Genomic DNA, 22,513 nt, shown 5'->3' on the forward strand with positions numbered 1-22,513 from the left:
GCCCTGGTTAACGCCTGCCATTTTCTCCATAACATTGTGATCCTGAGAAACAGTCAATGTTATGTTGGTGCCAGGATCTCTGTAGCCTCATTTGACCCTGGGCTGGATTTAGGTTTGATGAGGTCATAAGCTACTGAAGGTCATGGGGCCCTTTATACTGTATGTCCAGCTGTCCTTTGTCAACAACAAATCGTCACTGGTTTTTTGTTGTTGAATATAAGCTAAATGGTAATTTATGGACCTAATAGGTATCTAAAGCAATTTTGTTTTTTATCTTATATTTTGGAAATGTACATCCAGTTTTTTTAAATTTCTGGGGCCCCACCAAGAGAGGGGCCCTAAGCTACAGCTTGTTTTGCTTATACGTAAATCCTGACTCGGTTGATTTTGCAGCACCATGTGATCGCCATAATAAGAGGCAAGGTGAAGTTTTGCACCTGGGAGAACACAAAATGTCGTGACAGTCTTGTTAGTAGTTTCTCTGGAATGTTCCTGTGGGAAATGGGCTGCTCTACAGCCAATCAACAGTTAGATTTCCCCCCACCCCTGACTACATAAATAGCTGTCAGTTTGTATTGGGTTGCCAAGGAAGCCAAGTCTGTTGCTGAAAAGAAGAACTCATCCTCAGACATTTTCTTCTCCCTGAACTGTATTTAGAGTCTTGAAATCTCTTTCAGGACATATGCATGCTTCTCTTGTCTTTTTGGAAAACAACGACCCACACCCAGGATGTTTCCCCCCCCCCCCGATTCTCTGATTGCAGTTGCCTCGGACCTATACTTTATGTTTACTCAAGAGACAAAGGAACTTAAACAATGATCAAAGAAACAGGGGGTGGGGGGAAGATTCTATATATATATTTCATAATGAATGCCCAACATTTGGTGTATGTTAACAATCTGAAGAAAGCCTGTCTGAAAACAAATACACATTTCAAAAAGCATTTACTAGTGTCGGAGAGCTTCAAAGTAGCTACTTGCCCTCAAAGATCTCAAAGCCGAAGAAGGTTCATACAGGGAAATACCTGTATAGGGGAGAGGGGGATTATTGGTTCCCTGCCCCCCGTTCTTCTCTTAAATATGTATTTTGTGTTTTTTCTTGTACTTTTATGCTGTGGACCACACTGAGATCTATGAAGGGCAGTATAATTAATTAATTAAGTAAGTACGTAAGGTTCTTCAGGTAGCCTGGGCCCCGAGCCATATAGGGACTTGTGGGTCATAACCAGCAATTCGAATGGTGCCAGGAAATGCGGGTGGCCAGTGAAACCATTATAACAAGTATTTTCTGTCCTCGGAATAACTGGCTTATCAGCTCAGGTAAGCGCCCAGGCCCAGTGCTTTGTACCTGCCCACTTTGAAACCCCGGGTTCCACATGATGGAGATAAGATGGACAGGAGTGCAGGGAGCCGTTTTGTGATGTCATCTTCAGGTTGGGCGGAAGAGGGTGAGTGTTCCTGAGCACGGACAGAGTGCCTTGTCCACACGAAGGGGCGGCTAACCCAGGCAGTGGGGAATAAGTGGGTCTACGGCTATTCCTGGCCGTCGGCCCTTCTGGTTTGGGGCTGCTGGGATCTGGAGTTCAGCAACGTCTTGAGGACCACAGAATCCACCCCCCCCCCGGTGCTTCCACTGTTGCAACTTGGCCAATGGGATTCTGCCTCAAGTGGCCATGTTCAGGGTGCACCTTTAAAGTGAATTTAATAAACTCTGTGGGACTTCCTTGCGCTGAAGCGAGGGGAAAACACACTGGATTGAAAAGTACAGCATTAAAATTGCTTCATGCGACATCCTGTTACCTCCTTGCATACAAATCAAGATGAACATTCAGTGAACTGGTTGTGTGGAAGTGACCAGGGATTCTTGCTCTTGCATCTGAAAGCAGAGCATCTCTCTTTTATGCCTGTGTGTGGATTCCGAGCAAATGGGAAGTCCAGGGCACTCCCAGATGACCTATTTCCAGTGGTACCTCTGTTTACGAACTTAATCCATTCCAGAAGTCTGTTCTTAAATGAAACCATTCTTAAACAGAGGCGCGCTTTCCCTAATGAGACCTCCTGCTGCCGGTGCCCTTCCACCATTTGGATTCTGTTTCTTAGACCGAGGTAAAGTTCTCAAACCAGGACACTACTTCTGGTTTTGCGGAGTTCGTAAAGCAAATTGTTTGTAAATAGGACTGTTCTTAAACCAAGGTACCACTGTACTGTGAATTTATTCACGTTTGTTGGCATGCGATTGCATCCCACCTGAAATTACTAACAGTCTGGAAGCTCTCCCAGCTCCTCTCCTTTCAAGCATTGTATAAACACTTAAGTATTAGATAATGGAGTTGAAAAACAAAGTCACTAATACCTTATAAGACAGTCCTTATAAATACAGCAACCTGTTTTTAATATTGTAGTTTTAAATTGTCGCAATCTGCTCTGGGACCTCACCTGGTTGGTTGGTTAAGAAATTAAGAATAAATAATAACAAAGAATAGTGTGCCACTTTGTACACCAATATGTAAACATTAGAGGAACATAATGGGGGTGTGGGGAAAAACTAGGATCAAAGTGTGAAAAACAGTGACATTTCTATGAACCCCGTTAAACAAGTTAATTAAAGTGCCCACTAAATTGTACACTGCTCTGGAATCCTATACATGTTTTAAAAATAAAAGTAACGGTCATTCAGCTTATCTTCCATAAGTTCTGAGCTGGCTGTGCCTTTTGCATTTTGGGGCATTATGGCTCCATTGTTAACTATTTCATTCTTTATTTTGTTATTTGTCACACATCACAGAGTCAGGATTTGCTGTTGTTAAATCTTCTGTCTGCCATGTTCACAATTTGCAGCTCAATCTTGTGCATATTCACTTAGAAATAGGTCCCATTGGGTTTAGTGGAGCTTACTCTCAGGATTGTATATAGCAGTTATACCACAATTTTAAATATGTTGCAAAATAAAAGTTAAAAATCATGTATATTTTGTAGTGTGATCCTTGCAGGTCACCAGAAAGTTCTGATTGCAATCACAATTCTATTTATATAATAGTGTTTATTGTTAAGTCCCACTATGTTCAGTGGTGCTAACTTCTAGGGAGGGAACACAACTTTGCTATCCTATACACACTTAGCTGAGAGTAAGCCCCATTCTACTTTCTATGGAGGTATGTATAGGTTAGCAACTGTGTGTGCAAATGTATAAGGTTTGTTAAGTCTTCTGTTTCCAGATCAGAGTACTTATGCCTCTAAACACATCCATTAGGGTAATGAGAAATGCACAAACTCATGTTTGTAACCTCACTGAAGCTGCAAATGTAAACTGTGACTGTATAAAACGGCAAGTGTTAATTTTCACATACCGGTAGGTGTAATATGCTCAGAATAGAATGAATGTGACCACTTCTAACTCCTGCACTCTCTGACTTTGTTTGTTATTAAATTCACAAGTACAACATTACAACAACACACTTTTGGCATTTAATTTCCTAAATTTTATTTTTAAAGGCACAATTGAGGAAACCGAAGTACTGTTTTTCCAACTTTTGTACTGACTCCTTTAAGCTGTGCCTGAAAAGAGCTGTTTGAACTACTGCAATTTTCCAGTGAAAATATTTAACCTCACATGCTGTAAAAATTGGGCCAACTTAACAAAATCTTATTGAGTTAAATGTATGAGTTTTAATAACATAAGCGTATATGAATATCTGCATATGATAGAGGGGAAGTTCTACAGAATACTTTATTTGTGTTTACAAGATGCATTCAAGGATCACAGCAGTCAAAAGGCTGGCTCTGTTTCTCTAAAGCAGACATACAGTAAGTTAAGTTCCACTTAAGTGGTGAAGTCAATCAAGTTCATCACGATCCTCTACTGTAAAAACTTTCATAGCTTCTGCCTGTGGCCAAAGATTGTTGCAGTGATAAGTAGAAAGTGATGAACATCCTAATACTCCCTTTTTTGGGAGGGGGGAATGGGATGCGGGTGGCGCTGTGGTCTAAACCATTGAGCCTCTTGGGCTTGCCGATCAGAAGGTCGACGGTCCCATTGCTCTGTTCCAGCTCCTGCTAACCTAGCAGTTTGAAAGCACACCAGTGCAAGTAGATAAATAGAAAGCTTTCTGTGGTGGTTCCCTTGGCCTGAAAGCGAGATGAGCGCTGCACCCCATAGTCACCTTTGACTGGACTTAACTGTCCAGGGGTCCTTTACCTTTTAACTTTACCTTACTCCCTTTGTCAAAGTATAAGCCTGGTAACAAAATTAGGGTATTTCAATATAGAATTTAACCTATGTGGAACAGAGTTGTACATGTTACTCCAGGTGGAACAATTTATTGTAGTTCTGGAACAAAAGCTGCAGGGGAAACCCAAGAGAGAGTCCCCTCGAGAGCCAACTCAGCTATGTTCTAGAAGTAGCAAACAAATGTATTATGTTGCACTACACCTGTTTTAGTCAGAAGCAGTGGTCCAAATTAGGCCTTTTCCTTTGAACAGCTGCACAGAGAGACTTTTTAGCAGGTTTGCCTTGTTTCACCAAGATGATGCAGTTTCTGCAAAACTTCAGAGCAGGCAGTGAAGAAGGGACCATTAAAGGTTCATGCAGGTGCTAAGTGCAATGAAAGTTCCCCAGCAGCAACTTCTATACAATCTTTTCTGAGGAGTAAACAACCACAACCCCCAATTTTAAGGTTTTTTCTCTCTCTGTCAGAGAGGTTTACTATATTGAGAAACATAATCTGCCACTACAATTTTTCAGAACTTCATACGCCAGCCTGCGAGGCCAAAATATAAGATTGTCCACCCATCTTTCTGCTGTCACCCCACTCACGATACATTCCAACCAGAGTTCTTCTCCGAATATGTGATGAACGGAGGGGCAGGCAATCCTTGTCTGTTGTAAATGGGACATAGCTTGTAGTCACATGGCCACTCATTCCATGCATAGCGGAGGCCGACTGTGCTATTTGGGCATGTTGGGTTGTGCAGAATCACTGTGTGGGAAGCGCTGGTAGCAATGGATACTGGACTCCAATTGCACGATGACTTTCCAGAGCAGCATACCTGCCAAAGAGTAAGATAGAGCACTTACCCAAACTTGCTTCGGATGAAGCCCTAGGAACTAAAGTAATAGAATAGAGTCATGTCATTCCACACTTGTAGCTCCTTTTCAGCTTGTGGAAGATACACCTGGCACCAAAACCTTGGCCAAAGTACACAATATTCAGTGGAGCCATGATCAAGCATGCTAATGTTTTGATCCCCCCCCCCCGGCCAAAAGCAGCCACTGGGAAATGGAAATTAGGAGCAGCGGTGCCAGGCAAGAGGGCAAGCAACCCTTTCCTCACAACGTTATCTTCCTCATCTAATCCCAGGGTGGATTTGATTTAAATCAGTAAGACTTGATTTAAATCTTTTTTTGTTTTTACAGAAAGACTCATTCTTGCTGGTATAATCTTAATATTTACAACCAGATGAAGGTATCATTTTTGGAATAATCAATATTCAGAGTAGTTTTTACAGTTGTATCAAAAATTACGGATTTGGTTGTACTATTAGAAATACAGAGACAGATAATTATGAAATTAGTGTGAGGGTTAATGTTAACTGTTTATATTTGGACAACTTTTCTGCTGTGTTTTATTGGAAGGAGAAAACTAATCATTTCCTTAATTTAACAAAAAATTTTTTAACTAAAACAATAACATTATAGCATATGTACTCATGTTTGTTAACTGATGTGGTTAAACAATTTTTAAAAATAAAACTTATCAACTGAGCTTTAGCACAGAGGAAAAACTTTGAATAAATCCTTATTTGCTGATGAATAGCCTTTGGATAATGTAACTTAAATTTTTTTTAAAAAAAATAAATTGGTTTTTATCCACCCTGTCTAATCCTATTTCTCCACTCCTGAAGTTGCTACAAAGCCCAATTAAGGGGAAGAATATAATACTGGCATCTAATATTGATATCTGAATTGTTAAAAATATAAAGGATAGAAATACAGCAGGTCTACATCCATTCATCCGGGTGGCGCTGTGGGTTAAACCACAGAGCCTAGGGCTTGTCAATTAGAAGGTTGGTGGTTCAAATCCCTGCGATGGGGTGAGCTCCCGTTGTTTGATCCCTGCTCCTGCCAACCTAGCAGTTCGAAAGCACATCAAAGTGCAAGTACATGAATAGGTACCGCTCCGACGGGAAGGTAAATGGCGTTTCCGTGTGCTGCCCTGGTTCACCGGAAGCGACTTAGTTATGCTGGCCACATGACCCAGAACCTGCACGCCAGCTCCCTCAGCCAATAAAGCGAGATGAGCAACCCCAGAGTCGTCCGCAACTGGACCTAATGGTCAGGGGTCCCTTTACCTTTACATCCGTTCGGTCTCTTCTTTCTTATGGAACACAAACCAGGCTGGCGCTGCTGAATTCAGGAATGAGTCAACTGGATGAATGAACGGCTTGTCTAATGGGCAGCCCAACTCTAAGCTTTCCCCACATGGTACACGGTGCAAAGAGTACCCCTTTCTGCTGTGGTTCTTACCTCAAACGTGTTATTGGTCAAGCGGTGAAGCAGGATATCTTCTTTATAGGAGATATTAATACTTTTGCGGGCTACATCCACCACCACTCTCTCAGGGTATGGGCCTTGGAAAACCATGCTTTTATCACCATAAGCTAATGCCAAGGCACCGCGGAGCAACCGAGAGGCCACTGTCTGCTTATCTCGAGGATGGATGCTGCAAAGCAAGGGAAAGTGGCAGGGGGAGGGAAGCAAGGAGGTTCCAATCAGTCCCCAGCCCTGCAGATTTACTGAACTAAGGTAGGTACTGAGTGCAAAACATGAAACCAACCATTTCCCCCCAGTTTTCATAAAAAATCCCATTTAGCTCTCATGGTTGTAGAGAAAAGTTATGCTAGCTGAGAACAATTGTGCTAGCTGAGGTTCATAACCATTGTCTGAGAAAGGAGGGCAACAGAGTGAGGAAACGCCCCCCCCAAAAAAACAGCTCTTATTTGTCCACCTACTGCCATTGTCACTAGTCTTCTTTTTCCTCACCCCCATCTCTATAGCCTCCACCCTTTGGCTCTGCCCCTCTCTCCATGCTCTTTGTCATTCCATTCCCCCCCTAAAATCTCAAAGAGATAGCAAGTTACACAGCACATGCAAGAATACAGCTAAAGTGCTTAATCCAATTTACTAGAGGCTGCCACTTAGCAACTAATCAGCAAACTCAACGAAAAGCTCTTTCATCAAGTCCTTGATGCAGTCTCTCGACTGACTGTCTTTTTCTACCTACTGTTTAAAGGAAGTTGCATAACTCAGTGTTGTAGCCACTGCAGTGCTAAGTAAGTAGTTCCATGGGCAAGGATTTCTGCTTGCACAATGGAGCGTCCCCCTCCCCCCACATGCCTCCTTAATTTGTTCTCAGTGTTCTCCTTACCCTCCAGAACAGATCTGAGGGTACATGGTGCTAACAGAACGAGTCCTTTGGATACCACTCAATAGATCCTGGGTTCTATCCTTAGTATTCCCAGGCAGGGTTAGAACAGAGGACTGTCTGAAGTTCAGGAGAGCTGCTGCCAGTCACTCAAGAGACACTACTGAGCTAGATGAACCAATGGGCAGACTCAGTTTAAGGCAGATCCCTATGCTATCTACTCCTACCATTTCTGCCATGCTTCTCTTGCACATTGACCACTTCCCTGCCTTATGTGTAATAAATAATTATAATATTTATACCCCGCCCATCTGGCTGGGTTGCTGCAGTCACTGTAGGCAGCTCACAGCACATATCAGAACATACTAAAATGTCAAACATTGAAAACTTCCCGATACAGGGCTGCCTTCAGATGTCTTATAAAAGTCAGATAGTTGTTTATTTCCTTGACACCTGAAGGAAGGGTGTTCCACAGGGAAAGTGCCACTACCAAGAAGGCCCTCTGCCTGGTTCCATGTAACCTTGCTTTTCGCAGGGAGGAAACCAGCAGAAGACCCTCAGAGCTGGACCTCAGTGTCCAAGCTGAACGATGGGGATGGAGATGCTCCTTCAGGTATACTGGGCCACAGCCGTCTAGGGCTTTAAAGGTCAGCACCAACACTTTGAATTGTGCTCAGAAACACACTGGGAGCAAATGAAAATCCTTTAGGACTGGTGTTACATGGTCCCGGCGGCCACTCCCAGTCACCAGTCTAGCTGCTGCATTTTTCCAGCAGCTGGACCAGACCCAGCTGGGGAAGCAGCTGTTCTCATGTATGGCAGCAACTGTACCCATTTCTCCTTCCACTGTTCCTCCCTCTCTCTCCCCCCCCCCTGCACCATGCCTCTGCCTCCCAGGCTACCCATCTCCTCCCTCCACCTGTCTGAAGAGCATTGGTGTAGATTCTAGATCATCTAAGACTCCCGGCCAATAAGAGGCAAGGGTTTCCAGATGCCTTCTGTTATAGAAGATGGTTTGGGTGGGTTTGGACAAAGAAAGAAAGTGGGCTATCTTTACCTTCCATAGGGGGATTTTTCATCACCAAGATCGATAGTCACAGCCATGAAAGTATTGAGCATTTTCTTATTAGGGACAAAGCCATAGTCTGCTGTTTGGTGCCATCGGATACGTGCAAAGTTGTCATTGTGTTCCGCAGAGGAATATGCAGATAACTGCAACACAGAACAACATTTGATATTCTAAGACAAAACCTATCTCTAGCTGTGGATGTCATAGCCGGTGCATAGAATTATTTTTGTTTCTGCTTCCTGCAGACAGACATGGCTCAACGACAGCATCCACAGCATACACCTAAAGCATTCTTATACCACTTTAGCAGCCACAAAGAATTTCGGGAGTTGTAGATGGTTAAGGCTGCTGGGAAATGTGGGTCTGTGAGGTAAGCACCCTTAGCAAACTACAGTTCCCAAGATTCTTTAAGGGAAGCCATGCCTGTTGAATCAGAGTAACTAAGCAAACAGTGTGCATGTTGCCCATCAGGAACATACGGACTGTGGAAAATAGGACACCTACACATTTTGGGATCAAAGTTATGGCAGTGGTGGGAGAAGCAATACAGGCCAGCAGAAAAGGAACCACTGCTGGAAATATCTCCTGCAGCAGACCCAGAACCTGAATTCTGATCCAGGATACAGAGAAGGGAGAGTTTTCTACAGCATGGGTGGTTAGCTATTCCAGACTTGAGGACCACATCACCACCTTGCATACCCTGTGGGAGGGGCATGCCAGTGGTGGTGATGGCTACTCCATAGATGCTCACACTGTGAACCATACACACATCACATACACACCAGATCACAAACGGGCAGGCGACTCGGCTGGCTGCATTAGACCCACAGGCTGCTTCTGCGTTACAGACATAGATAAAGGCGTTAACTGTCATATTGATAAGGAAAGACATCGGAGATGTAAGGCCACACAAAGAATTCACCTGAATTACCCTGTTATCCAAGACTCAAGCCTGCTCCTAAGAATGGCATCCACATTCCAAAGCCTACCACCCTGTCTTCATACATTTGTAGAATCACTTAACCACCAGCAGTATTGAAGGGGGTTGAGAAACCCACAATGTGATCATGTCAAGACATGGAGCGAGTGGTTCTACACAATATGTATAGGGGAGGGGGCTGAGGTCCAAAGACAGGTGTGAGCAAATACTCGGTCGTGGATAAAGACGTAGGAAATAGCTAGGATGGGAGACAAATTGGTACCGCCTCCCGCTGCTTGCACAAAGTGCTGCCTTCCTGCAGTTGTCTCACAGCTGATAGTCCAGGGCTCAAGCCACCACCCTACGGCCACTTACCTGGACGAAGCCAAAGGGAAAAAACCGCTGAGTTTGCCAATCAGACCCTTCGTGGAAGGCTTTCCGCCAGTCTTCTATGAGTGCAGGAAATGTGCAGTTGTACAGACTGGTGTCTATAAGGGTGTTCGCTTCACCTGTGGTAGGGCACACAAAGCAGGAAATAGTCCAGATGTGGTAGCCACACAATGCCTGCTCAACTCTGTTGTGGGGCCTACCAGTATACCTGAAGGAGCATCTCCACCCCCATCGTTCTGCCTGGACACTGAGGTCCAGCTCTGAGGGCCTTCTGGTGATTCCCTCCCTGCAAGAAGTGAGGTTACAGGGAACCAGGCAGAGGGCCTTCTCGGTGGTGGCGCCCACCCTGTGGAACGCCCTCCCATCAGATGTCAAGGAAAGAAGCAATTATCTGACTTTTAGAATTATCTGAAGGTAGCCCTGTTTAGGCATGTTTTTAATGTTTGATGCTTTATTGCTTTATTATTATTATTATTATTATTATTATTATTATTATTATTATGTTGGGAGCTGCCCAGAGTGGCTGGGGAAACTCAGCCAGATGGGAGGGGTATAAATAATAATTTTATTATTATTATTATTAATACATACCTTGATACCAAATAATACCTTGGAGGGTCATGTTGAGAAAAGGGTGAATCATGGCGTTCCAGAGCACCGATAACCCTTTGGGGCCAGCATCAATGGATGAGGAAGCAGTCCTGCAACATACGAGATCGACCAATTAGAAAAGAATTTACAGCAAGCAGCCAATGCTTGATTTACGGCTGGTGAAAAACTTTTCTGAACATTTGTGCTCAGAGAGTGCTGAAGGATTAAGCACAAGTCTACACAGCTCAGGCTACATTATTGCATTGTTCTGAAGCTGTCCTGGTCATATATGTCTTACCAGAGGCTTTTAAACGTAACCCCCTTAAAAAAAAACATTTCAATAAATGTTTTTCATAAAGAAAATACATTAGCAACATCATTTATTTTCTCATGGTATCAATATACACCTCAGAGAAAATATGACCCTCACTGAACTCATCCTATTTATGCAAATATCTTGTTACAATACACCTCTCTAATTACTGTCAGAATAAAACAGCAAAACTGTAGAAAAACTCTTCTTTTTTAAAAAAATTATTATTAATGAACTTTATTAGAATTCAAATTAAAATACATTCACAAACTAAACGAACAATAATATAAGAATAATAATATACAAAATCATATATAAATAATAACATAACATACAAAATAATAACATACAAAATCATATATAAATAATAGTAATAAAAAAGAAAACACAAACAAAAAACAAAAATCATACATTCAGACATACATTCGTACCCAAAATCAAAATAATCAAAATACATTTAAACATATAAATTTAACCTATAAATGAACCTATAATTATCAGCTATGTTCCTAATTTCCCTTTAAATCATACACATTTATTTCTTCCCCTGTATCTCCTCCTTGCATGATAGACTTCCACTTATCTCCATCTCGGGTTCTTTAGTTAATATACTCTGGTACTGCTTCCCCTAAATCCTATGTATATATTCTAAACATTAATATCTTATAATTCTTATATAATATCTTAACTCAAGATAAATCACCTCAGAAAAACTCTCATGCCGATAACACGTTCAAGGACTGAACCCTTTAAACCATGTTAGAACTAAACCAAGAGAAAACACCAGCTTTCCCAGGTCATGGAATATGCTTCCACAAAAAAAAGGTAAAGGTAAAGGACCCCTTGATGGTTAACTCCAATTAAAGGCGACAATGGGTGTGGTGCTCATCTCGCTTCAGGCCGAGGCAGCCGGTGTTTATCCACAGATAGCTTTTCCGGGTCATGTGGCCAGCATGACTAAACCACTTCTGGTGCAACGGAACACCGTGACAGAAACCAGAGCACACAGAAACACTGTTTACCTTCCCGCCACAGTGGTACCTATTTATCTATTTGCACTGGTGCGCTTTCGAACTGCTAGGTTGGCAGGAGCTGGGACAGAGCAATGGGAGCTCACTCCGTCGCGGGGATATGAACCACTGACCTTCTGATCGGCAAGACCAGGGGTCCCCAAGCTTACATCGCCGAGGGCCGGTGCCACCAGTACCGATCGCGCTGTGCGCCTAAGCACACGGGAGTGTGCGCCCATACACGTGCACACACACGATTTCCGGCACACTTCCAGGTCGCCGGAACACCGGAAATAGCTTGTGCACATGTGCATGGGCCTCCTCTGGCCCGGAAGTACACCAAAAATGATGCTTGTGCGTGCGCACAAGCTATTTCCGATACTCTGGCAACCCAGAAGTGGGCAGCTGTGCTGCGCCGTTAAGAGCGGGCGGCGGCAGCAGGGGTCGCCAGGGGCCGCATAAAAGAGCCTCGTGGGCCGCATCCGGCCCCCGGGCCTTACTTTGGGGAAGCCTGGGCAAGACTAAGAGGCTCAGTGGTTTAGACCACAGTGCCACCCGCGTCCCATGTTTCCACAATACTGTATGTGCCAATGGCTTAGACAAATTCATGGAGGATAAGGTTATCAATGGCTTCTAGTGATGAGGGCTACACTGCTGCCTTCAGGATCAGAGGCAACATGCTTCTAGATCAGGCATCCCCAAACTTTGGCCCTCCAGATGTTTTGGACTACAATTCCCATCTTCCCCGACCACTGGTCCTGTTAGCTAGGGATCATGGGAGTTGTAGGCCAAAACATCTGGAGGGCCGCAGTTTGGGGATGCCTGTTCTAGATACTAGGTGATGGAGGAAAGCAGTAGAAAGTTATTGTCCCTGTATCCTGCTTGGGGACCTCCTAAAGGTAACTGGCTGGCTTCTGGGCGGGGGAAGTATACTCTTCTTACATTCCTATCATAATGATTGCAGGGTCCAAGGTTATTCATCCGAACTGTAAGAAACTAGGCACAAGTCAGGCACATTGCACTGCCTTTCTGGTGCCAAATGGGATTATGCCAGGGGTACGAAAATTTGCAGCCCCCCAGATGTTGTTTGACTCCAACTCCTATCAGCTTAGCCAATGGTTAAGGAAGATGGGAGTTTGAGTCCAACACCATCTGCAGGACTGCAGGTTGTGTGGCCGCTTGTGTGCTGTTTCCACACAGGAAGGAGGTGCTGCAAAGCCAGTGAGCACACAAAATTCTGTAACAGTGGAAAGCATTTAGTGTACTGAGGAACCAGCCTAACACGGCTGGAAAGAACAGAGCATACTGTCATTAGCCCTCCTTACTTTTTAGAGTATCCTGAGATTGCACATTCCCGCAGTGCCCTCTTGGAAGACCAGGCCTCTATTGGTGTCCCTCCCCAGGTGGAGTCTATCAGTCCTATGGGATACTTGAGCTTCTCGAACAAATACCGGCCAAAGAGCCAGCACACAGCAGAGAAGTAACTGAAGTCTCCATGGCCAAGGTTCTCTGTTCAATGCAATGTTAAAAGAAACTTTAGAGCATATACAAACTTGCAAACTAATAATACAACTGCCAGAGGTTTTGCTTTTAAAAAAAGGCTCTTACTGGCTGTCGGAATAGACCACGGCAAGCTGACGCTGGCAAGGTCCTGCAGTTCCACTTCGGACTGCACAAGACCGGCTGAAAACACACGCACGAGTGAGTAATGGGAAGCTTCTGCAAGCTCTTTACTGGCATTGAATATCTAGGAAACAGGGCAGATTCTACTGAAATACAATTAAGCAAAGTTCAAAACAATCAAACTGTTCTTTTAACTTGGGAATGAGGATTGTGATGGTGGCCCCTTCACAGGAAGAATATGATGGTCCCAGCCAGCCTGGGAACTGACTACTATTCATTCTGATTTATTTGTGGGGATACTAGATGAAGTTGCATCAAGCAAGTGTACTCTCACACTCCAACACAATTTCCCATCACTTTCTTCACAGCAAAAAGTCCAGTCTCTTGGGGAGGTGGGCTTGTTTCACAACAGGTCCAAATGTAATTTACTTCCTAGTTAGCTGCTGATCCTGAATTTCCTATTACACTATCGATTCCAGCCCCAAAATTGTGAGTCTGGAAGCATCCTCACAGTGTATCCAAGAGGGAGGCAAAGAGGTTCAGTGTCAAGCTTGCCAAATTATGCCAGTCAAGGAAGTGCACAAGGCAATGCATACTACTCCTGGTGCTGATCTCTTCTGTGCAGTGGCCTTCAGCTTTGCAATGTGCCTGTGTAATATTGCTCCTTTGCCTGTTTTGTCCTCAAGGTGAAAGTGGCAAGCTAACAACTAGGCCACGGTTTCAAGAAGACAGTTACTTCCTTTGACTGTGTCATTACTCCCAGGGCGTGAGGGACACTAAGCACAGTAAGGGAACAGAATATTTTGTTGGGTCAGGATATGTGGATGCAAGTACTGAATGCAAATTTTAGGCAAGACAATTGTATATGTTAAGCAGTTTTAATAGCAAACTATAGTCGATGCAAGCTGTGGGTGGTAAGAAAGCCTGACCCCATGGCTTCAGTTTTGAATCTGTCAGCAACAATCAAATCAAAGTTTGGGGGGGCAGGCTCAGGTTTAGCTCAAGGGCAGAAACCGCTAGCCCTCCAGATGTTGTTAGACTCCAGTTCTCATTAGCCCCAGCCAGTATGGCCAGTGGTCAGGGATGATGGGAGTTCTAGGGCACCGGTCGAAGGCCAGTGGTCAGGGATGATGATGAGCAACATCTATAGGGTCATTAGTTTCCCACCCCTGCATAAGCAACAGAAATCATGGCTTTGCATATTGTCTGAACTTGGCCTATAGCAGTACTTTTCCTCTCAATTGAGCATATGCTTCAGTTCTTTGAAAAAATGCTCAGTGCCTGTGTTGCACTCTATAGTGATGTGGCTTACCTGAGAAACTGTCATCTCCATGTTACTTTGTCCACTACAAAACCAGAGATCTCCAAAGTAGACATCCGTCAGCGTCACATTTGATACATTTCCCTTCCCATACTGCCGTATGTGTATATTGAAAGGGCCGCCTTGGCCCATAGGACTCAGGAGCACTTTCCAGATCCCAGAGCCTTTTTTGGGGGAAAGAATTTACAAAGATCTCAGGCTTATTATCATATGGAATCTAATCCAAGGAAAGTACCGTATACATGCCTAAACCAAGCCTACAGATTGCCAGAATCTCAGACCAACGATTCCTTCATTTTATCAATGCTTAACTTTTGTCACAAGAAACATTCCCTCTTTATGGGATCCCTGTACCCTACTGGTACTCACAGAAGTATGCAATTGAGGCACAAAGAAGCCAAATACAGTTGTGCCGTTCAGGAGACTGTGCATTAGGATTGGGCAGTGGGGAAAGTTTTTTTATACTTTAAGAATGTAAGAACCCAACTGAATCAGACCAAGAGCCATCACCACAGTGGCCTATAGATGCCTCTGGAAAGCCCACAGGCAGGACGTAAGCACAATAGCATTCTCCCACTTGCGATCTACAGCAACTGGTACTCAGAGACATATTGCCTCTGAAACTGAAGCTAATACCGTGTTTCTCATATTTTAAGGCATCCCCCAAAAATAAGCCATGGCAGGATTTCCAAGGGTTGGTGAAAAATAAGGCATACCCCGAAAATAAGCTCTAGCGCAAAGCCCTGACCGAGCGAGAGGCAAAGCCGCGGGACCCAGCAGGAGCCTCGGTTTCCCCTGTGCAAAGCCCTGGGACCCCGCAAGAGCCTCAGCGCGCTAACCCCCGTGACCCGGCTGGACCCGCAGCTCAAGCCGCGGCAGCTGGCAGGAGCCGCGGCAAAGCCCTGGGACCCGTCAAGAGCCTCAGCGCGCACGTGCTAACCCCCCGGGACCCGGCTGGAGCCGTAGCTCAAGCCGCGACAGCTGGCAAGAGCCGCGGCGAAGCCCTGGGACCTGGCAAGAGCCTCAGCGCGCACGCGCTAACCCCCGGGACCCGGCTGGAGCCGTAGCTCAAGCTGCGGCGAAGCCCTGGGACCTGGCAAGAGCCTCAGCGCGCGCACGCTAACCCCCGGGACCCGGCTGGACCCGCAGCTCAAGCCACGGCAGCTGGCAGGAGCCGCGGCGAAGCCCTGGGACCCGGCAAGAGTCTCAGCGCGCGCGCTAACCCCCGGGACCCGGCTGGAGCCGTAGCTCAAGCCGCGGCAGCTGGCAGGAGCTACGGCTCCAGCCCTGGGACCCGGCAACAGCCTCAGCGCGCGCGCGCTAACCCCCGGGACCCGGCTGGACCCGCAGCTCAAGACAGCTGGCAGGAGCCGCGGCGAAGCCCTGGGACCAGGCAAGAGCCTTAGCGTGCGGCGCGCAAAGCTCAGGACCTGGCTGGACCCGAACTGAAGCAGCGCTAAGCCCTGGGAGCCGGCAGGAGCCGCGGTGCATGAAGCCCGAAGCCCTGGGACCTGGCAGTACCCTTAGCGCACTGTGCTTGAAGCCCTCGGACTGCAAAAGTACGGTACTTAATTAAAAAAATAAGACATCCCTTGAAAATAAGCCATGGTGTGTTTTTTTGAGGAAAAAATGAATATAAGACGTGTATTATAATATGAGAAACACGGTATTTGTTTATATGAAATATGTTTGTGCCACCTTTAACATCTAAAAATATTCTGAAGGTGGTTTGTAAAACAAAAACATGGAGCAATAATACATAGGTGGATGTAACCCCACGGCTAGTAGCTTTATCCTCTATGAATTTGCTTAATCTCTTTTATAGCCACCCAAGCTGGTGGTCATTACCACAGCTGTTGGCAACATATCTGAGAATTTAAGGAAGCAATGTGTAAAAACTACAATTCTGCTTTTTGTTTACTCTGAATCTGCCACTTGAATGTGCATTTTTTTTTTTTACCTTTAACGTCTGTCATTTTTTCCATAACGTTGCTATTCCCAGAAACAGTTGCTATTATGTTGGCGCCAGGATCCCCATAGCCCCATATGACGGCCTGACTTGGTTGCTTCTGCAGTACCATGTGATCGCCATAATAGGAGGCAAGGCGAAGCGTAGCACCTGGGAGAACACAAAATATCATGACATTCTTGTTAGTAGTTGGGGTTTCTCTAGAATGTTCCTGTGGGAAATGGGCTGCTTTGCAGCCAATCAATGGTTAGATTTTTTTCTGACTGCAGAAACAGCTACAGGTTGTAAGGAAGCCAAGTCTGTTAGTGAAAAGAGGAACAGATCCTCAGACATTTTACTTTTCTTCACCCTGAATTGTTCTTAGATTTCAAGAAAATATTTCATATGCATGTTTGTTTTGCCTTTTCGTAGAACCCCTCCCCGGGATGCTGCTTTTTTTGTTTGAAAGTATTTTTTACGAATATTAGCCATATAACCCAAATAACAAAATATAACTTAAGGAGACAAACACATTAAAAACTAAACACAACAAAAGCAAGCATGGTATGGGATGTTACGTCCACATGAAAAACCCCCAATGAAGCTGGTTAGCCAGATATCTGCAATATGATACACAGACACATAAACCTAATTATTGAAACATTGCATGCAACTTTTCCCAGCATCCACATTGGCCTCAAAAGGCCACCCCATAAATTACCCCCATTTAATCCACATACATTCGTTCCAGGGAAAATCCCGTGAATTTAAAACAAAAAAACCTGTTTCGGGTTGCTGGAGTTTATGAAGTGAACATTTTCAAGTTTCGAAATATTTTCAAAGCATTGAGCAAGCATTTTCAAAGTTACAACTCTTTATTTTCCTTCATCCTGCCCCTCTTTTTACTTTTGGAGAGGAAAAAATGGCCTTCTACAGCCTCTTTAAAATAAACCTTCACACACTACGTCCACTCTTTTTAATATTTGCCATTTTTTTTGGGTTGATCAAGCCCTTACATAAAAATTATTTAAGCAAGCTTGCATTTTGTTTTGGTTTTTTTCTTTTGTTTTTTTAGACCCTGAAACATTTCTTAAATACAATTGGAGGCGTCTATCAGAGTTCAGACGGGAAGTAAGCTCTCCTTGGGCTTATTTCTCCCCTGAAGCCTGCAGAGTTGTCTCTTTGGACAGGGGTGCACCCATTTTTGCCCTGGTCAGTCTCCGAAGGGGCACTTGCGCAAGTTCTAGCCCTGGGCAGTCTCCGACGGGGCTGTGGGGTCTCTCGGGGTTCTGGGGACTCCTTGGGAACCTGGGGCACGTCTAAGGAAAGTGGACAGACTCCGATAGGAAAGTGGACCGACTCCGATAGGAAAGTGGGCTTGGGAAGGTTTGCTAAGGGGCTCTCTAAGGGAAAATGGGGTTTGGAAAGTCTCCTTAGGAAAACGTTCTAGGAAAGTGGACACACTCCGAGGAGGACTCCTATGCCCACCCACAATTTAATAGTGCCACAGCAATCTCCCTGCCTCTTGCTCTCTAGACTCAGGTCCTACTGAACGCTTGCCTACGCAATGCCAGATCGGACCTGAGGAATGCAAAGTAGGAAAAGGGAACGGGCGCACTTGCAATCTCTGGTCATGGGTCATACCTAACAAAAGGTCGCCATGGCAGAGGGGCGTCTTCACCCGGGATAGCTAAGCGAGAGAAGGAAGAGTTGCCAAGGCTCGCTATCTGGGCAAAACTCCGACGGACAACAAGCCTTGGGGAGGAAAAGGGCAGCCGCAAAACCTCCAGCCTGGGCAGACTCCGACGGCTTTGGGCTTTTTGGCTATGAAAAATAGGAAAGAGTTTGATTGCTGTGACAATTCCCACCCCGAAAAGCCAATTTCCCTATTGATACTCACGTCGCAGCGCGCTGCCTTCTTTTCCTGAAGCTTGATCACCTCGCGACAACAGGAGAAGAAAATCTTGGAAAACAACCCCCACGGCCGTCTGGATCCTGTTTGTTTTCCCTGTGTGGTCCCGCTAAGGATCCCAGTTAGGCCAGAACTCCAGGGACAGTCGGGGAAGGGGATCCCCCCTGCAAATGGCTGGGTGCGCTTGGGCTCCCCAACCACGGCGCCCCAAGAGTACGGCTAAACGGAGTCTCCTGCCCTGGCTCGCCATATTGTTATGAAAGATGTACCCCAAAATGCGTTGCCTTTTAAGAAGGACAGACGCGGGTCGGAAGCTCCAAAATTTGCACTAAGTTCAGCTCCGCCGGGAAAATGACAGAGACCACACGATGCTGTCAGGAAAAACAAACTGATCCCTTTATTGCAGAATGCAAAGCTACAGCTGTAGGGTCCCTGCCTCTGGAAAGAAGGAAGGAACCCCGGGAAATGGTGAAGTCCCCCTATATACCCTCCTGTTCATGCATGGAAATCTCTGGACTAGGAGGGAGGGGGAGACAAGGGCGACGGGTGGGAGATCGGATTAGCTGGGTGCGGAGATGACTTCTCCTTTCAGATGGAGAGATGTCAATCTCTCTTCTCCTGTCGTTGATGGTGCTCCCTGTTGTTTGGCAGGAAGGGCAATCAGTCGAGATGGGTGCAGAGGTGGGGCAGTTCCTGGCGATTTCCATGGGGTGGAAGTCCGCCCGGCAGTGTTTTCCTCCAGGCCATGGAAGGGTGGGCTACGTTGAGGATGGCAATTTATTTGAATAAAGTTGTTCCAGCTAATCCCTCTATTGTCCGTGTGTCCTTGAATGGGTATAGGGTGGTAGTAGGGCAAGGTTCAGGTGGGTTGGGATCATACAGGGTTCATACAGAAAATATACCTGGAAAACATACCTAATGCAGGGATTTCTAATTAAAAGGTAGCAGTCCTGACATATACAGTTCTAAGATATAAAACAGCAATTCTAATACAGAGGCAGCGGATAGAGATTTCATGGTAAGAGAACATATAATAGGCTGTATTATTAACTTGAGTAGAAAAGTTTAACTTTGGATTTGGGCGGTTCCCCCCCCCCCCTTCTTCTGGAAACATTGTTTTGTTTGGGCGGAGGGGAGGTGGAGAGGGGAAATGTGTGAGTTTATGCTAACTGTTGTGCATATGCAGATCCTTAAGCCTTCCTTCAGGCAGGGTCGAGTCCTAGCTGGAGGGGTGGGGAGACAGGGAAGATGGCATTGAACAGGATTCTGGGTATTGCAGCTGTCAAATTCTGTCACCCCTCTCTGTTCATTAATAATGGTGTCCTGCAAACCCCCCCCCCCCAATATGATTTTATAACAATTTTATAACAGGGTCACCGGTTAGCAATATCTGAACCACTTTATTAAGCTCCTGGCTTAATATTAAAAGTGTGATGAGAGGGGAGTGAAATGCTGAAAGCACAGGGTAGTGACAGTTAGTTACATTGCGAAAGCTGACTTTTCATAACAAATGCATTGGTGAGGAAGCAAATATTCTGGATTTTTATTGTGCTAGGAATCATGGTTCTGGTTATTGTGCTCCAACACTTCCCACAAAAAAACCTCCCTCTGTCCTTGCTATTAGTTTTGTTTTTTGAAAGAACTGCAGTCGCCTTCACATCAGGAGATTCAAATAGGAAGCAGGTGAATAAACACGAAAGTTCTGTGACTAATGTGAATACAGTTGCTACCGTTTCAGATTTCCCCACTAGCCCTTTTGTGTACATGCCTCCTAGCAAAGGACATTTTCCTGGGGGGGGGGCAGCTCCCTCCCTCTGCACTCACCTGCCGTCCAAACCAACAGCAACACAAGCAGCAAGGAGCGAGCCATGGCCTCTCTGACCAAACAAAAGCAGGAAGTAACATCACATGATTCTAGGGTGTGCAGAATTCCAGCAGCCACTTTATCTTAAAGGGGCGAGGCTCCTTGTGATCTCACAACAGACCTGGGGCAAAAAAAGAAAAAGAAACAAAGGTGAAGTGTCATTTCCATTTGAAAGCTTCGTACAGAAAAGGCAATGCACATTTTAATAAATGCCCTCCACTAGCTGGAATGCTATATAACATGATTTCTGCTTTATGTGGCTTCAAGTCTGCCACAGATAGGCTATTATGCTACAAAGGCTCCCTATTGCCTAACATTTCTGACCCCAACCTCTTACCATCCCTACCAGAAATATACCGGTATAAATGACTCCCCAAATTTGGACATCAGTAAAGGTAAAGGGACCCCTGACCATTAGGTCCAGTCGTGGACGACTCTGGGGTTGCGGCGTTCATCTTGCTTTAGTGGCCGAGGGAGCCGGCATACAGGTTCCGGGTCATGTGGCCAGCATGACTACGCCGCTTCTGGAGAATCAGAGCAGAACACGAAAATGCCGTTTACCTTCCCGCTGGAGCGGTACCTATTTATCAACTTGCACTCTGACATGCTTTCAAACTGCTAGGTTGGCAGAAGCAGGGACCGAACAACCGGAGCTCACCCCATTGCAGGGATTTGAACCGCCAACCTTCTGATTGCCCTAGGCTCTGTGGTTTAAGCCACAGCGCCACCCGCCTCTAATTGCAGAGCCTTTGAGCACATGTCTTGAGCACAATTAGAGCACATGTCTAATTGCAGAGCCTTTGAGCACAACTGCTACTCCTGAGAAATTACCTGGACACATTACCAAAGATTGGTCTGTTGAACAAAGGATTGCAGGAGTACATAGCATTGCAACCATCTACTGTCTACAAATCCCAGAATGTCAAATCAGTAAAATATGTTATATTTTATAACAGAGCATCCCAGTCTGGGGCTTTGTACTTGCCCGCTCCCTACTAAACACCATAGGGCGGAGCTTAGGCCCTAAAAACCTCGGCTGTTGCAAGGGGGGGGGGGCTCTTAATATACAGCCATACCTCGGTTTAAGTATGCCTCGGTTTGAGTACTTTCAGTTCAAGTACTCTGCGGACCCGCCTGGAACAGATTAATCCACTTTCTATTACTTTCAATGGGAAAGTTTGCTTCAGGTTAAGTACACTTCAGTTTAAGTACTCCGCGGACCGTCTGGAACGGATTAATCCACTTTCCATTACTTTCAATGGGAAAGTTCGCTTCAGGTTAAGTATGCTTCAGGTTAAGTACAGACTTCCGGAACCAATTGTGTACTTAAACCGAGATACCACTGTACACAACTCCCCAAATTTGGGCTTCAGGAATAGCCTCTTATTGTGCACATGTCTATACTTACTTGCGAGATTACTTGTAATGAGCAGTACATTAGGGATTACTGATCTGTTTTCCAATTCCATTATTTTATAATGTGGTGGGGTTTTTTTGAAATCCCTTGCTGAAATTGCTCCTGAGAAACTACCTGGACACATTAGCAAAGAATGGTCTGTTGAGCAAAGGAATTCCGACCACCGACTGTCTCTACAAATCCCACCATGTCAAATCGGTAAAATGTGTCAACATTACTCTTGATTTAACCACGCATTAATATCCCGCCTTTCTTCTGGAGAGTCCAAGGCTTCAACAACTTTATTCCAGAACCTTCAGGCTATGGCGAATGATGATTTTGTCTCAAGCGTCCTTTATGACAGATGGGGACTTGGGCTCCCCCAGCCACTTAACCCCTTCGGCTAGAACAATCTCTTTGCATTTAATTTTTATCGAAGCAACCTATGTGATTGCTCACAACAACCCTGCAAGGTAGGCTCAGGTACGCGGCTGGCCCGGAGGAAGCCCGTGGCCTACCAGGGACTGCCGCCTGAGTCTCCCTTGGGCAGCCCCGGCACCCTAACACGACGCACCGGTCGGCGGCTTTGTACCTGCCGGCTCCCTACTGAGCGCCATAGGGCGCAGCTTAGGCCGCGGCCCTGAAACCCCGGATGTTGCCGTGCGGAGGTGGCGGTGGCGGCGTCGCCTGACGCCGCCGCCGATTGTTGCGTAAGGCCTTCGCGAACCCCTGAGGCG

At 45.5% G+C, this 22,513-nt stretch overlaps 1 protein-coding gene across 1 annotated transcript; it reads right to left on the reverse strand.

The window, feature by feature from the left end:
- Positions 1 to 4,784: 4,784 nt before the first annotated feature.
- On the reverse strand, positions 4,785 to 22,510 carry SIAE (sialic acid acetylesterase). Its single transcript, XM_035139423.2, has 11 exons — positions 21,789 to 22,510; positions 20,341 to 20,501; positions 16,617 to 16,775; positions 14,648 to 14,820; positions 13,321 to 13,459; positions 13,038 to 13,221; positions 10,390 to 10,499; positions 9,784 to 9,917; positions 8,478 to 8,632; positions 6,523 to 6,718; positions 4,785 to 5,045 (listed from the first exon to the last, which is right to left on the reverse strand). The coding sequence occupies exons 2-11, from the start codon at positions 20,384 to 20,386 to the stop codon at positions 4,809 to 4,811; spliced, it is 1,533 nt and encodes a 510-aa protein (XP_034995314.1). The 5' UTR covers positions 20,387 to 20,501; positions 21,789 to 22,510; the 3' UTR covers positions 4,785 to 4,808.
- Between the last annotated feature and the right edge of the window lie 3 nt (positions 22,511 to 22,513).

Source organism: Zootoca vivipara, chromosome 15 (assembly GCF_963506605.1).
Source record: "Zootoca vivipara chromosome 15, rZooViv1.1, whole genome shotgun sequence".
In the NCBI taxonomy this organism is placed as follows: Eukaryota; Metazoa; Chordata; class Lepidosauria; order Squamata; family Lacertidae; genus Zootoca; species Zootoca vivipara.

Bases quoted from the DNA above. Each gene is read 5' to 3' on its own strand.
- SIAE (XM_035139423.2), bottom strand. From the start codon at position 20,386: ATGGCTCGCTCCTTGCTGCTTGTGTTGCTGTTGGTTTGGACGGCAG. The intron at 13,222-13,320 runs GTAAGAGCCTTT...TGCATTGAACAG, and splicing joins GTGGTCTATTCCGACAGCCA to AGAACCTTGGCCATGGAGAC. The intron at 5,046-6,522 runs GTAAGAACCACA...ACTCTTTGGCAG, and splicing joins TGACCAATAACACGTTTGAG to GTATGCTGCTCTGGAAAGTC.